The 17,132-nt window shown below is 40.2% G+C and overlaps 1 protein-coding gene and 1 pseudogene across 1 annotated transcript; both read right to left on the reverse strand.

Annotated features, from left to right (window-relative positions):
* Positions 1 to 4,156: 4,156 nt before the first annotated feature.
* Positions 4,157 to 12,317, reverse strand: LOC147434516 (uncharacterized; annotated as a pseudogene).
* A 622-nt stretch (positions 12,318 to 12,939) lies between these two features.
* Positions 12,940 to 16,279, reverse strand: LOC147434517 (uncharacterized). Its single transcript, XM_086489641.1, has 4 exons — positions 16,192 to 16,279; positions 14,330 to 14,459; positions 13,157 to 13,443; positions 12,940 to 12,965 (listed from the first exon to the last, which is right to left on the reverse strand). Exons 1-4 carry the CDS (start codon positions 16,277 to 16,279, stop codon positions 12,940 to 12,942), a joined length of 531 nt encoding a protein of 176 aa, XP_086345767.1.
* Between the last annotated feature and the right edge of the window lie 853 nt (positions 16,280 to 17,132).

Genomic DNA, 17,132 nt, shown 5'->3' on the forward strand with positions numbered 1-17,132 from the left:
ATGAATCCAATGCGACCATACCAAGGGATTAACTATGAAGGGTATCCTTGATGGTGGCGCTGGGGTTAGCATTGTGACTAAAAATTGCTGGGAAACTATGGGAAGACCTCACCTTGCGACCACAACCATAATAGTGAATATGGCCAATGGGTCTATTGTTAAACCTATTGGGATGGTAGAAGATCTCAAGATCAAGGTCTTTGGAAATAAAAATTACCTTCATTGTTATGGATTTCTCCAAGCACACTATGGCATCGGAGATGATCTTAGGACGTCCTTTCATGAGGGAAGCAAAAATGGTGCATGACTGGTCTAAAAACCATGTCTACTTGCAGTTTCAAGATTCTGTCATTCGAGTGGATCTTGTTACTGGTCAAGCACATCCTCTAGGAAACAGGTTTATAATTGATCATAGATCTGACACCCAGTTCACTCAGCCCCATTGCAGTATTGTTACATGTGTAAAGCGGACACTGATGTTGGGGAAGATGCTCCCTATATGGATGTTCTACCTGGGATGACCGAGTCGAACAATGTGGATTGGGTCCACCTAGCAGCAACCATAGACACTTGGGGAAACAGGGGGACAACCTGGGTAACACCTGAGGGCGACGAAATGCCACCACTCGTACCCTTAAATATGCTACACGCAATGCATATAGCTTCTGACAAGACTCATCCTAATATAACGAAGAAAACATACAAGTGGGTCCCTAAAGCTTCTTTAGCGACCATGGCTGATGCTAAAAATAGAAGCCTTGTAAGAAACGTCCCACTCGCTTCAAGAAATGTAAGGAAACGTGGCGGTGGATTCCTAAACGACTATTGGAAGCCCAAGGCTACTATCAAGGAAATGGTCAAATCTGAGTGCCAAAACGTAGATTATGTTCTTACTTGTCACCTGACCCATGTGAGCCCAATCCCATAGCTCCAAAATGAATCGACGATCGCGAAAAGAAAAAAATCACAGAATGCTACACACCCGCTCCAAAGCTAGTTTGTGTACCAAAGAAAGAACGATTTGTTCCACCTAGCTCAGGAAGGAGGGAGTCCCATGAAGCTTCTAGCTCCTCATGTAATGCATCCATAGAGATAAAAGCTTCTCCACAGTCTCCACCTACAATAGTGGACCTCCACAAAGTTACAAAGGAATCCACACCTCCCAGTGTTCAAGAATCACCTGATGAACCACTTCAAGTTCGATCTTGGGAGAGTACCTTACCACCCTTGCAACTCGATGAGGCACCTAAGGTAATAGAAAACTACTGGCAAAAATCCTCACCTATTACCAACTGGAACAATTGGTTTCAAAGGTTGACGAGAACATTTCAAATGGTATGATCTACCCAAGCAAGGGGGGAGTGTTTGCTGGCATCCATCATTCACTTGCTTCCCTCTCAACCTTCCTCCCTGACCTCTAAATCTCCCAATCTTAGGGAATGTACATATAAAGCCTTATACTCACAAAAAACAAAAAACAAAATAAAGAGCAAGAGCAATTAGCAAAAGAGTATGCACAATAAAACATTGACCAGACCTACACATTCACATTAGGTACATTGAAACAGAAACCTATGTCATAAAACACCTTTGATCCTCATCACTCGAGTAATGGAGGGTAGGTAGAATTGGTACGATAGGAGTGTTTCTGTTTTAGAGTTGAGTGATTAGCAAAGTTCCTTTTTCCCACTAATGTGCCTCCTAGAGGTATTCTTTGTGTTTCCTAGTGTGTATAGGAACGTGTTGCTGTGGTTAGGATTTGGACCTTCATGGAATCTTTCTCTCGTTCACACTTCAAATCAAGTGCGACCATCAACACAAAGAGGTGTTTTTTGTCCATTAGCATTGCCCCTTATCTTTTTTGCATCTTTGTTTGTCTGCTTTGATTGTAATTGGTAGCATAATATTTAATGCCTTTGTTTAGTACCAAACATTAAATTCAATGTAATTTTTTGTCATAATCACTTGTCTAGGTTCAAGCAGTCCGACTAAGCTAGCTTGACCAAGCTAGGTGTTACAGAGCTTCTCTTAATACCATGGGGAATGCCTTCCTAATTATCAATAGTTACTTAGGTTCTTAATCCGATTTAGGCAGCATTGTGTGAAATGTACTAGGGCTTTCTAGTGGGCTTAGTCCCTATTGACCTTTAGCTTAAGTATTATAAAGGGATTTTACTAGTGTGATGAGCCTGGGGAGGGTAACCGTGTTATATGACCCCCCAAAGTTACAAAATTAAAATGTTGAAAACGAACAAATAAAAAATCAAAGTGTCACAATGTAAAATCTTAAGCTGGAAGAGAAATCTCAGCTTGATTTGGTACTTCACTCACATGTATCGCCTATGGTACTAGAGCCCTAGAGGTTCCCAGTGTGGGTGCTTTTCCTTGAAAAGCAAAAAACCCAAGGCATACAAGATAAGCACACACATCAAAAGTAAATCAATGAGAAAAGACTTTGGGGGGTCAAAGAAAAGTTACTCAGTCAGGCGATGATTTCATGAGAAATTCCTTTTATCGTAGCTTAACTACAAGGTCTTCTAGGTATAGCATCTAGTCAGCCCTCGAACATGAAATACTTGGCTCTCGCGATTAAAGAACTTAATTGACCAGAGAAAATTAAGAAGCTTACCCATGGTATTAATAGTCGATCTCTAGTACCTTTAGATCGTTAAATTAGCGACCCTAGACTTGTTTAATTTTTACCTTTACATCTGTTTATGCATTTGGAGTCTTACCATACCCTGAGCGACATTTTCCGAGCGAACACAAATCCGAGCAAACAAATTAAGAAAGTGAATCATAATACATGAAAATGAACTCAACAAGTTATAGTATTACAAACACTATCCAATTTGTTAATAACTAAACCCTACATCACAATTACTTGCCAATAATTCTCTAAATTCTTTAAGGAGTTGCTTTCGTCTCATCAATGACTTAATGTTTATCCATAACACAAATTACGTTGTCAAATCATTAATACAAGAGAATTCCATAAAAAATGGACAAAGTTTTCTTTGTAAAATGAAAAAAATTTCAAACTAACCATGGTCCATTGGACACCTCACATGAGGATTTCAAAATATTCACTTTCAAAATCATACAAGGAATGACATGTCCATTTGTCAATACTTAAACTCTAGATCATAAGCACTCGATAATAATTCTAGACTCTATGAAGAGCCGCATCCGTCATTAATGAAAACATTGCGTTTATGACGCATTTCACAGATATGAAAGTCGTATCGCAATTGCTTCGCCATCCTTTGAGCTGCTGCCTCTACATAGATCGGCAATGCACTTCCACAAACAAGCAAAAGTGAATGTAGTCAATATGCATGCACTCAAAATTCAATCTATGGATCTCATTAATAACATTAAACGTAATTCTTTCGCAAGATACATAAATGCCAAAAAGTGAAACATAACATAAAGACCCAAAACACAGAGCAAACAAAATAGGGAAGTGAATCATAATACAAGAAAATGAACTCAATAAGCTACATTTTCACAAACACTATCTTATTTGTTAATAACTAAACCCTACATCACAAACACTTGCCAACAATTCTCTAGATTCTTGAAGGAGTCGCATTCGTCTCATCAATTCACAATGTTATGTATTATACATAATACAAATTATGTTGTCAAATCATTAATACAAGAGCCTTTCATTAAAAAAAATGGACAAAGCTTCCTTTGTAAAATGAAGAAAATTTCAAACTAACCATGGTCCAATGGACACCTCACATGAGGATTTCAAAATATTCACTTTCAAAATCATAGAAGAAATGATATGTCCATTTATCAATACTTAAACTCTACATCATAAGCACTCGCTAATAATTCTATGAAGAGTCGCATTCGTCATCAATGAAAACATTGCGTTTATGACGCGTTTCACAGATACGAAAGTCGTATCTCAATTCCTTCGCCATTCTTTGAGCCGCTGCCTCTGCATAAATCGGCAATGCACTTCCACAAACAAACAAAAGTATATGTAGTTATTATGCATGTAATCAAAATTTAATATATGGATCTAATAACATTAGACGTAATTCTTACGCAAGATACATAAATGCCAAAAAGTGAAACACAACATAAAGATCAAAAAACACAAAAGTAATGCCAATGTCATAGTAGGAGCAAAGTCTCACTAGTCATCATAAGGGTCGACACGCGATGGCATGTCACCCTCATCCTCAACATCTAGAGAGGTAGATGCCTCCTCTCGACTTCGCTTTTTAGGGCAAAGCAAGGGAACCACATAGTCTCTAATAAGAGACTCATCGGTGTCAAGCGCAGCACATGCTCGTTCAGATGATAAGCATGCAACCAAAACGGGAGCTGTACCACACCCAAGCTCCAAACAAATACCTCCACGTCGACAAAGCAGCTCAACAAAAGCTGCAACAAAAGCCTGGCTCCGCTGCATCTCACCCGGCCAAGGCATCCCTGATCCTGATCTAGCTAAGGAAGGCTCAGGAAAATGGTGTGTCGTGAACGAATCTGAAGGCTGGAGACCCAAGCGAGAGAACATAGTGGTGCTCTCAGCCACAAAGCATGCTGGCTGCATCCCAATCCTGTGTACCATAATTAGCATAGAGCACTGGCACTGCAAATCAAATTACAAAACCACAACATTGAAGAAAGAGCCTCAACAAAACTATACAATACTGAAGTGAAACAATACCTGAATTCGACCAAATAAACTCTCAACATATCCATATGAACTATGATGGAGCACTATAATGCGACGATGTACCACCATCTGTGAAGCACGACAGAACCTCTCCACCCATCCAATAACCTCTCCTATTCATAGGTTCTTGTAAGAAAAAACTACCGATATTATGAAATAATATTAATGCAAGTAATCAAACACAACACAAATACCTGCAGTAGAAGCCATAATGAGCAGCCATCCAGAATCTGCAAGTGTAGAAAAAGTCAAATGGATAGCAGATCGTACATGCTCCTCAGTGCAAATATCCCAACGATATGGAGAAGAAGAACCAATATGCAATCCACCAAAAGGAATATCCAAGAAGACAAAATCTGCGGCCCACGAAACAGACTTTCCCCCACGAGGGTATGGTACACCGCTTGAGCAAACTCGAGACATATGTTGATGCACAAGATTCCACGATGCATTGCGAGTACCCTCTCTATAGTTTGCAGCGATAGAAATGTAATCGCCAACAATAGCAATACATCGTGTATCAACAGGAAGCATTGGGTAACGCAAAGGAGACTCCAAAACATAGACAAATTGTATGCTCCTCCTAACAACAATCAAGCCCGAGGAGTCTGCGACAACATATTTATGATATGTGAACTTTTTCACAAAGTATTAATAAAAGTCGACAATAAAAATTTCGACACTTACCATGCTTTGTGATCCTTCTTTGTGATGCTTTGTGAAGGATACCACTATTAATAAAAGTCGACAATAAAAATTTCGACACTCAATAGTGGTATCAACCACAGTCTCCATCCTCTCACTAGACAAGTGGACACCTTAAAAGACATATACAATAGTTTTTGAACCTACAAGAATCAACAGCATGAAAACATAAAAGTTAAAGAATGACATAAGCATACCTGGTTGTCTCGCCTCTGAAGTAGCAGGTGGTGGTTGTCTCGTCTCTGCCTGCTGCATCCCTAAGCATAGTTTCTCGAAGCTCTTTCTCTCTCTCAAGGATGTGACCCTGCACCATATCTAACCACCATGGACATGTATCTCTCTCCCAGGTTGTCAAAGTGGGCATGCTAGGGGGGTACATATATGTGTCCTTTGACGTAGTCTATGCCCACTGTCTCACCACAAATGGGAGAGTCGGCAAGATCCCCTTTGAAACCAAAAGTGACAAAAACCTAACAAGAAAAAAAAACATTGAACACATGACTCGATAGTGACATACAAAGCAAGATCAAAATTGTTACAAACCTATAAGCCAATCGTTGAGCTGCCATTCGAAAAGTATCAACTTTTTTGAGTGCTTGTTTCTCTACATATTTGCTTTTAGCCTCCAAAGAAACCTCCAAAGGATAGAGAAAAGGCCTAGCTTCAAACTTAATTTCATCAAAGTAGAACCCCAATGTGCATTCATGTGGCAATGGTGCCCCTCCTGGCACATTTAAATTGTCCAAAACAAGTTGTGTTGCTCTCTCATAGACACGAGCAAGGTAGCCCTCTCTACGCAGCCAACTACAAATTTAAAAAAAGCAAAGTTGTGTTATTTAAACAAATATTATCTCTTAGACAAAGCAAGCCAAACATTAAATAACTAGTAAATCATACTCACTGTCGAAACAAATTATCTCCCTTCTTCAAACCAAAAGCAGTCCTTGTGATCCTATTGTTAAGTATGGAGCCTGATTTACCCTTGTAATTTTCTATGGTAAAAGCGCACATTTGTAAGGCCCCCATTATGAGGAGAAGCCATCGTGCGTGAAGGAAAATCACTCACCGGAAACCAAAATTTTCACGGACAAGAATCAGGGGCAACTTTAAAGGCCTCGGGGGAGGAGGCCCCTGAGACTTTTCTTTTTGCCGGAATATTCTTTTTCGCCAGAATATTATGGCCGGACGGCGGCCGGAAAGTGGTCGGAAAACAACCGGTCGGTTGGCCGGTGGCCGGTAGTCAATGGCCGATGGCCGGTGGTCGGAAGTCAATGGCCGGTGGCCGAATTCAAAAGCGGACTTGTCTTCTCAAGGGCGGCCACACATGGGCGGATTGGAGGGTCCAATTTGGACTTATTCCCACAAGGGCGGCTACACATGGCTGTCTCTCATAAGAGAGGGCAGCCCTTTTGGCCTATAAAAGGAGGCCATTTCTACACACATTTCACAGTGTGAAGTTGATGCAACAAGGTGAGTGTGAGGTGGTGAGAGTGAAGCAAGGCGGGAGCTCCATTAAGGGTATAATCCCTTTGTAAACTACTTCTTGTTTTGAAGTACTAAAGTCATTGAGTGGCTGCTTTCCCGTGGACGTAGCCCACATTGGGTGAACCACGTATATCGTGTGTACTCTCTCTCTCTCTCTCTCTACTCTATAATCTCGTGTATATAAATCTGTCTCTCTCCATTAAGTAATCTACTCAATTATCTATTTAGCTACGTCTTATTTCCTAACAACTGGTATCAGAGCAAGGTTTGCTCGTAGCTAAATTATCTCAAGGAAAGGATTCCTTGAATTGAGTGGGAGTTATGGCGGAGGAAGGGAAGCTCAAGATTGAGAAGTTCAACGGCAAAAACTACCAACATTGGAAGATGCAAATTGAAGACTATATCTACCAGAAGGACCTCTATTTGCCACTAGGCGGTCTTGCGAAGAAGCCCGCAACAATGGCAGATGAAGCATGGATTGTCCTTGATCGAAAGGCACTGGGAACAATCCGGTTAAGCTTGGCGTCAACGGTGGCCTTCAATGTTTCGGAGATGAAGACCACGGAGGACTTGATGAAGTCACTTGACGACTTCTACGAGAAACCATCGGCATCCAATAAGGTATTTTTTATGAAGCGCTTGTTTAATCTAAAGATGGCAGAGAATGGTTCAGTTGCAGAACACCTAAATGACTTTAACACAAACATAAGTCAACTTTGATCAGTGAAAATCAATTTCGATGACGAAGTACGAGCTCTCCTTATACTATCATCTCTACCGGATAGTTGGGACAGCCTTGTGATGGCTATAAGTAATTCTATCTCTGGCACAAATACTCTTAAGTTTGATGATGTTGTGGGTGTTCTCCTAAGCGAGGAAATGCGAAGGAGAAGCACAAGAGAATCATCAAGTGCTGCACTATCAGTGGAAACAAGAGGAAGGCCTAAGGAGAGGTTCAAAAACCAAAAGGGTCGTGATCGCTCAAGGCGGAGCAAGTCACGCACAAAGTCAGTTCTTGAATGTTGGAACTGCGGCAAGAAAGGCCACGTCAAGAAGGATTGCTGGTCCAAGAAGAAGAAGGAGACAGAGTCTCAAGACAACAAGCCAACATCGGAGGCCAATGTGGCAGGTAAAGTAGAGCAAGATGCTCTAATTCTCTCATTAGACAATGTGTCTAATTCCTGGATAGTAGATTCCAGGGCTTCATTCCATGCGACACCACACAAGCAACATTTCCAAGACTACACTAAAGGTAATTTTGGGTATGTATACTTGGGAGATGATGAAGCTTGTGAGATTGTCGGCAAGGGTACAGTTTCTGTCAAAACTGCTAACGAAAATGAATGGAAGCTTAAAGATGTTAGGCATGTTCCTTCTCTTCGCAAAAAATTTGATCTCTATAGGACAATTGGACGATGAAGGTCATAACATTGCATTCGGAAACAAACGGTGGAAGATCTCAAAGGGATCTTTGGTGGTTGCCAAGGGTGAAAAAGTCGGTACACTTTACTTGTGTACTGTTAGCACGCAACCTTCAGCTTGTGCTGCAACTACAGAAGTTGAGAGTGCGGTGTGGCACTACCGACTTGGGCATATGAGTGCCAAAGGAATGCAAATCCTTCAAACAAAGAAGCTTCTACCAGGTTTGAAAGAAGTGGACTTAGAGTTCTGTGAAGATTGTGTTTATGGTAAACAAAAGAGGGTAAAATTTCAAAAATCAGGAAATGAAAGAAAGAATAAAAAACTTGAGTTGGTTCATTCTGATGTTTGGGGTCCTGCAAGTACACCATCACTTGGTGGCTCATTGTACTATGTAACATTCATAGACGATGCGACTAGAAAAACATGGGTTTATGTCATGAAGAATAAATCCGATGTATTTTCCATATTTCAAAGGTGGAAAGCCTTTGTGGAGAATGAAACAGGTACCAAGGTTAAATGCTTCAGATCCGACAATGGAGGCGAATATTGCAGCCAAGCTTTTGAAAGCTTTTGTGCTAGCAATGGCATTCGGAGGCAAAGGACAACCCCAAGGACACTCAACAAAATGGGATTTTGGAAAGGATGAACAGGACAATCATGGAACGAGCACGAAGCATGCGGCTACATGCAGGCCTACCGCTTGAACTTTGGGCAGAAGCTGTAAGTACGTCTGTGTACTTAATCAATCGGTCACCCTCAACAGCATTGGATGGGGGAGTTCCAGAAGAGGCATGGACAGGTAAACTGGTGAATTATGCATTTCTCAAAGTGTTTGGGTGTGAGGCTTTCATGCACATAGATAGAAGCCTAAGATCAAAGTTAGATGCAAAGTCCAAAAAGTGTTTCTTCATTGGCTATGGAGAAGGAGACTTTGGGTATCGCCTATGGAATCCTGAAGATGGTAAAATCTTAAGGAGTAGGGATGTAATTTTTAACGAACAAAATATGTACAAAGATTACTTGGAAAGAAAACAAACAAAAGAAATAGGTGATGAGTACATGGAGCTTGAGGACGGTGAAGACTCAAGGACTGCAAACGGTGACAATGTGCAACAACTTCAACCAAATGAGGAGCCTCAACCTATTCCCCGAAGATCTACAAGAGCAAGTAGACCTCCAGAAAGGTTTGTTCCTTCCTTCAACCATCTCTTGATCTCAGATTCTGGAGAGCCGGAATCATATGAAGAAGCTATGCAACATGAATCCAAAGAAGAATGGACGAAGAGCATGCAAGTGGAGATGGACTCACTACATCGCAACCAAACATTGGAGTTGGTTGAGTTGCCTAAAGGTAAGCGGGCACTTCAAAACAAATGGGTGTACAAGCTAAAGGAAGAAGAAGGTGGGAAGAAAAGGTACAAGTCTAGGCTTGTGGTAAAAGGTTTTTCTCAAAAGAAAGGTATTGACTTCAATGAAATATTTTCTCCTGTTGTAAAAATGAACTCAATAAGGCTTGTCTTAAGCCTTGTGGATGCTCATGATCTAAATCTCGAGCAAATGGATATAAATATGGCATTCCCTCACGGTGACTTAGAGGAGGAAATCTACATGCTTCAACCAAAGGGGTATGAAGTAAAAGGTAAGGAGAAAATGGTTTGCAGATTAAAGAAGAGCTTGTATGGTTTAAAGCAAGCATCAAGACAATGGTACTTGAAGTTTGATCGATGGATGTTGGATCATGGATTCACAAGATGCAACTCGGATCACTGCGTCTACACGAAGAATTTGGGAGATGGGAAATTCATCATCCTAATGTTGTATGTTGATGACATGTTGATTGCAAGTGCTAACATGCAGGACATCAAAGACCTAAAAGAGGAGCTTTCCAAATCTTTTTCAATGAAAGATTTAGGTGCTGCAAAGAGGATACTTGGTATGAAAATATCAAGGGACAGGACGAAGAAGACAATAAAGCTATCTCAAGAAGATTACATCAAGAAGGTACTAGAAAGGTTTGCAATACAAAATGCAAAACCAGTTTCTACACCTTTGGCTGGTCATTTTAAACTAACGAAGGATATGTGTCCAAAGACACAAGAGGAGATAGCCTATATGTCTAAAGTTCCATATGCTGCAGCGGTAGGTTCTCTAATGTATGCTATGGTCTGGACAAGGCGAGACATTGCACATGCACTGGGAGTTGTGAGTAGGTTCATGGACAACCCAGGTAAAGAGCATTGGCAAGCTGTGAAGTGGATACTTAGGTATCTAAAAGGGACAACAACAAATGCTTTGTATTTTGGAGGAGCTGATATTTTTCTAGAAGGGTATGCTGATGCAGATATGGCACGTGACAAAGATACTCGAAGGAGCACTACTGGCTATGTGTTCACGGTTGGAGGCACAGCAGTAAGCTGGGCTTCAAAGCTGCAGAAAGTGGTTTCACTTTCTACCACGGAAGCAGAGTATGTAGCAATGACGGAGGCAAGCAAAGAAATTCTGTGGCTTCAAAGATTCTTAGAAGAGCTTGGATTCAAACATTACAATTGTGTTTTGTACAGTGATAGCCAAAGAGCTATCCATCTTGCGAAGAACTCAGCCTCTCATTCAAGGACAAAGCACATTGAGGTGAGATATCACTTCATACGCACTCTTTTGGAAGAGGGACAACTAAAGCTAGGAAAGGTGCATACAAGTGAAAATCCTGCAGACATGTTTACAAAGGTGGTCAACAAGGAGAAGTTGAGCTTTTGCTCATCTTCAATCGGCATTCAAGGATAAGAAGCCAGAATGGAAAGCAGTCATAGGTTTGGTTTCGAGATCAGTCTCCAAGTGGGAGATTGTTAAGTATGGAGCCTGATTTACCCTTGTAATTTCTATGGTAAAAGCGCACATTTGTAAGGCCCCCATTATGAGGAGAAGCCATTGTGCGTGAATATTCTTTTTCGCCGGAATATTATGGCCGGACGGCGGCCGGAAAGTGGTCGGAAAACAACCGGTCGGTTGGCCGGTGGCCGGTAGTCAATGGCCGATGGCCGGTGGTCGGAAGTCAATGGCCGGTGGCCGAATTCAAAAGCGGACTTGTCTTCTCAAGGGCGGCCACACATGGGCGGATTGGAGGGTCCGATTTGGACTTATTCCCACAAGGGCGGCTACACATGGCTGTCTCTCATAAGAGAGGGCAGCCCTTTTGGCCTATAAAAGGAGGCCATTTCTACACACATTTCACAGTGTGAAGGTCATGCAACAAGGTGAGTGTGAGGTGGTGAGAGTGAAGCAAGGCGGGAGCTCCATTAAGGGTATAATCCCTTTGTAAACTACTTCTTGTTTTGAAGTACTAAAGCCATTGAGTGGCTGCTTTCCCGTGGACGTAGCCCACATTGGGTGAACCACGTATATCGTGTGTACTCTCTCTCTCTCTCTCTACTCTATAATCTCGTGTATATAAATCTGTCTCTCTCCATTAAGTAATCTACTCAATTATCTATTTAGCTACGTCTTATTTCCTAACACCTATCAGACTCGAGTAATGAAACCCATTGGATTTTATTCTGCATAGGGGCATCATGGAGTGCAATCAAGTTTAGCTTCTCTAAAGTTGCCCAGCTGTCATGTCCCCATTTGAGTGACATAATCTTTGCCAACCAGTTTGTCCCAAGATTGGGATCCAAAATATTCAAGAGCTACAACACAATACAAAGAGCATGAAGTTTTTCTTCACATCCATAACAACAATCAACACAATGACTATTGCTTGATTATTTGGTGAAGTGTACCTTTCCAATGCGTTCTTGATATTTATGTATTATCTCACGATGAATGCTTTTCTCCTCCTTCTTCACATCCTCTACAGGCATTCCTTGCTTGAGTTGAGTCAATCTAGACTCTTTCTCTTTAGTTATTTGAATCTAAAAAAGAAATCAATTTGTCTAAGAGTTATTCAAATGACTTAAAAATAATTTGCAAGCAAAAAAAAAACAAAACTCACATCGTAAACTAGCATGCCAAGGTAGCATCGTGTGAGTGGATACCAAGGTTCTGCACCTTTAGCATACTTTCTTCGCACAGATGCAATTAGTTTCTGGTCTTTGTCGGGTAGAGTTTTTAGGTAGCTTTCATGTTCAGCTGCACATATGTGGTTGGTGTTCACAATCTCATCCCGTATGTGAGTGGCCACCAAAGCATGCATGTTCATACTGCAAAAACCCATATTGATTTGTTTCCATAATAAAGTATTCAACAACAAGATATATGCTTTAGTAGATACTCACACATTCATTCGTTGCAAACTACTTAGCAATGCAATCTCAGGAACCTTGGTGGGATCTATGATAGTACAAAGGACCCTACAATGTCTCTCCTTCGAGGTGGAAAACTTCTCTTTGATAGCTTCAGTCCATGCAAGCGTGCGATGGTTGCCCTCCCAAACATGAAACGTGGAGTCTTACAGATCTGCAAACCTTGGTCGGCTTTTGAGCTCCAACTCATACTCCTCATTGATTTCTATCCAAAGAGGATCCCACTTTTTCTTGATGTCATCTTCAAAACAAGAAACCAAAATTAGTGAATTCAAAAAGAATTTTTAAAATAGAAATTCACTTAACAAATTTTAGAAGCTCTTCAACTTACCTGTAGCAATGGTTTGCTCTCTCTTAAATGTCCAAAGTGAAACAATGAAAGCTCCCTTTTCTTGCATATATCCTTCCCTTGCAAAAGCCGTTTTTAATCCACCTAAATCATCTCTTAAACCTCTGACTCTAGCATATGGAATCAACCTACACAAAGGTATAGGAGGACAGTCGAAGCAACTGAACATACGTGTGGTCTGAAGTACATCGGCACCTCTATGCATAAAAATATTTTGCTCCTCGTCAATCTCTGCAACTGCAGTTACCTCATCTCGCATTTCCCAAGGGATAATTTGAAGTTCGTTTTCTTCAGGAGCCAATGTGTCATCAATTTCGTGCATAGACCCTTGGTCAACATCCACAGAGTGAATCTCTTCCTCTTCAATGCCATGACACTCTGACGTTTCTGTTACTGACACTAATGACACCTGTTCACTACTTTCAAGTGGTTGTGTAGACTTTTCATTAGGTAGACTTTTCTTTAATCTTCCACGAGATGGACTACAAATAAAATACACAATCAACATCTTAAAAAATTTGTACATTGCCTCTAAACATGAACTTTAACATGCATGTCTATAAGCAATGAAAACTTGCCTCTAAACATGAACGTTAACAATGAAAACATTGCCTTTAAACATGAATGTTAACATGCATGTCTATAAGCAATGTTTCAAACAGAATTTAATCTTTACATAGTCCATTGGAGGAGACAAAAAATAAAGATTGAAGACAAAAAATAAATACTATCTCCAACAAAACATTGCTTGTAAAGATGCACGCTAACATGTAACATGTATGACTAGAACCTTTTTTGTGCATAAAAATAAATTCTAGAAATACAACAATATATTTTGCTACTCTAATGAAACATTGGTTTTAAACATGCACGTTGACATGCAGGTCTTTAAGTTGCCCTTCAATAAAATACACAATCAATCTTTGAAAATATTTGGACAGCACCTCCTTTGAATGTGGAACAAAATTTCAAAAAATATAATAATCCAATGGACACCTCACATGAGGGTTTCTTAATATTGAATATAAAAAACAAAAATAATCTCTTTTGAAACATTAATCACTATTCTCTAAACATGCATGTTAACATGCAGGTTTTTAGACACTAATTGACTTGAAAGCTTGGACGATTTGAAAGCTTTTTTTCATATGTAAACATCATCTCTAGGCATTCACATTAACATGCAGGTCTTTAGACACTAAATAAAATTTAGCAAGCTACAAACATTCTCGTCAACGGGTAGTTCTAGAAGAAATTTTCTTTTGTAAAAATATATACATTATTTTTGATACAATTTGCTTTTAGGCATGCACATCGACGGGCACCTCTACATGCATAATAATGGCACCTCTACATGAGAAAATGTACATAACAGGAGGGCGTCCTTTACGTCCCGCCATTGCTCCTCTCTGATTTTTTGGTGATGTTGGCATGGAGATGCAAGCTTTGCGTAGATACTCGGATGACAGACGCTCACACTTCGCAGGTGCTTTCTCACCTGCATGTGCAACTCAAACTCATAACCATATTTTGAAAGCCTCAAGAGACCGCACGCTCAAGAGCCCGCACTTTCTTTTTGTGAATTCTGACAAGCTTTGCTTCAATTGTCTTGAAACAATGAAAAAAACATTGTTAACTCGAGGCTCAATTTTCAAGATTGTACTCAAACCATTTCTTGATGACTTGGACCATTACACGACACTCGCTCAGGTAGCAGAATATATCCGCATGTCATCATAAACCAAGACTGCTGAAAGCATTTATAGCTCTATTACTAGCATGGCAATCAGCACAAAATTTTGACAAATTTCCTACACTTGAAAAATTAAAAGCTCTAAAACTGAACTGTCTATGCATATACAAAAGGTTTTTAATCAAAATTACAAGCTCTACATTGCATATTTTATTTACGAGCTCTATATTGCATACTCTATTTACAAGCTCTGCGCTGCATATTTCAATTACAAGCACTGCGCTGCATATTCTAATTACAAGCTCTATATTGCATACTTTATTTAGAGGATCTATATTGCATACTTTATTTAGAGGCTCTGTATTGCATATTATTTAGTAGTACAAAACTATGCTTACAAAACTAAACTGTGCTTTGGCTAAAGGGTAATTAAGGCTTGTTTTAGCGAGCCAAAAGTCTAATGTGACAAAATCTTGGGATGAGAATCGAGGCCAGATGGAGGGTAATGGCTGCATCACCACCACCGAGGAGGTGTATTACTCAGGAACTCAACATCTAAGGCATAACCCAGGCCACTCACCAACCCCTAACAAAACTTACCTTCTGCTAGCACTTGACATGAGGTGGGAGATGACAAGGAAGAACCGACTAACAAAGGAAATCAAATGAGAGGGAAGATGCTATAAGATTTAAGGCGCAAATCTACTGGCCACCCAAAAGCTGAGTAGTTTCTACACGTGAACTGATAATACGCAGACCATTGTTGCGTACTCTCCAACATAATGCAAAACAGACACACCCAAAACCGTGTCCAAGAAAAGTCAAGCTAATACAGAAGTTTTGACAATTGAAGGCCTTCCATTCATGACTTCAAACCAAAAAGCCAGGAGGAATTCTCCTTAAAAAGTTACGAAGACTTGCTAGACAGAATCTAGTATCAATCTAGCAGTAAGGCCCAAATTTTCCGTCCACATTTAAAACTTGAAAATGGATTACTACAATGAGCTCCAATAACTTGATGGACAGTAAGGCGGAAATAAAACCGTTCCGCAGAAAAATCATAAAATTTCTTCCATAGTGACAACTCAATGCTACAAAATCAGCTGCCAAAACTATGCTTACAAAACTGTGCTTACTTATCACTCAGAACTGCACGCCTTGAGTCCCTCAGCTGATGAATCTGAGCTTACACATCAGTACGAACTGCACACCTTGCTCGAATCTTGCTCTCCATTGCCCTGATTTGCCGCGAACTGCCGATTTGAACTGCTGTCGATTTGAGACCTTGCGTGAACTGCTGATTTGCCGAGACCTTGCGCGAATTGCTGATTTGAGAGTGCTCCCAAAGAGCGCACGTTAACGTGCGCTCACTGCTCAGCTACGAGCATCTTCGATCAAACGCAGGGTAGGAAATGACTTCAAAAGACTTTGGTTTTTTGAGCCCAAAGACCTGCTCCAAAAAACCTTTGGTTTTTTGATCCCAAAGACCTATGCCCCACATTAACTTGCGCACAAAGACCTGTGCCCCCCAAAAAACCTTTGGTTTTCTGAGAACTGCTCCGATCGAGACCTGCACCACTTTGCGCCCAAAGACCTGCTCCCAAAGACTGCACGTTAACATGCATGTTTAGAGTTTCTTTGAGAGTTGTTGTGACACCTGCTCCCAAAGTGCGTGCCTCCAGAACTGCTTCCAGAACTGCATGTTAATGTGCGCTCACATTAACATGAGATCTTGTTAGAATAATTTTGTGTGGAGTAGTGATTTTGAGTTGGTGGAGTAGTGATTTTGATTTGTCTTGAACGACGTTTGTTGGTGCATTCATTATTTTAATCTTTAATAATTTTCAATCATTAAATGTTCACGCTGCTGATTTTTAAAAATTTTATATTAAATCTAATTGTATATTTCTTTTTGAAAATATGTTGAAAAGAAAATCGTCACTAATGTGTCTTAAATTGCGGGCAGGATATGCATTTGAATAATCATTTGCAACGTGCGATTATGCATTTATGGCAACAGGATATGGAATAATCATTTGCATGAGAATCATGAAACGAGAATCATGAAACGTTTTTGTTGCAAAAAAATTAAAGTTTATATTAAATCATTTTTATTTATTTTTATAAACATAAAAAAACATATTTAGATTTGTTAAGAAGGGATCGTCATATTTGAAAGCTGTTGTGTCATTCTAGTGGATTGCAACTACAATGGGTCGTCAGATTACTATCTATGGTCCAGTTCGTGGTCAGAAACTTTTGTTACTTCTTGAAAACAGATTCCATGAATTACCTTTGCAGTCAGTGAGAGAAAGTTTTGGCTTGTTTACCAGTTCGTTTACTCTGCACCCATTAACATTGAATGGTGAACATGTAAAAATGGAATCCTCGAGGTCAGGTTCTGGTGAAGAGGTCTTTTTACTGGATCATGAAGTGTGCCAGTTTTTAAAGTTCTAATAACAAACACTCATGAACATC

This window comes from Adiantum capillus-veneris, chromosome 19 (genome assembly GCF_014529385.1).
Source record: "Adiantum capillus-veneris isolate H3 chromosome 19, ASM1452938v2, whole genome shotgun sequence".
Taxonomy (NCBI): domain Eukaryota; kingdom Viridiplantae; phylum Streptophyta; class Polypodiopsida; order Polypodiales; family Pteridaceae; genus Adiantum; species Adiantum capillus-veneris.

Coding starts and splice junctions, on each gene's coding strand:
- LOC147434517 (XM_086489641.1), bottom strand. CDS start 16,279: ATGCATGTTAACGTGCAGTCTTTGGGAGCAGGTCTTTGGGCGCAAAGT. Junction 13,444..14,329: donor AAAGGACGCCCTCCTGTTAT/GTACATTTTCTC, acceptor TTTTATTTGTAG/TCCATCTCGTGGAAGATTAA. Junction 12,966..13,156: donor AAATATTTTTATGCATAGAG/GTGCCGATGTAC, acceptor TGGACATTTAAG/AGAGAGCAAACCATTGCTAC.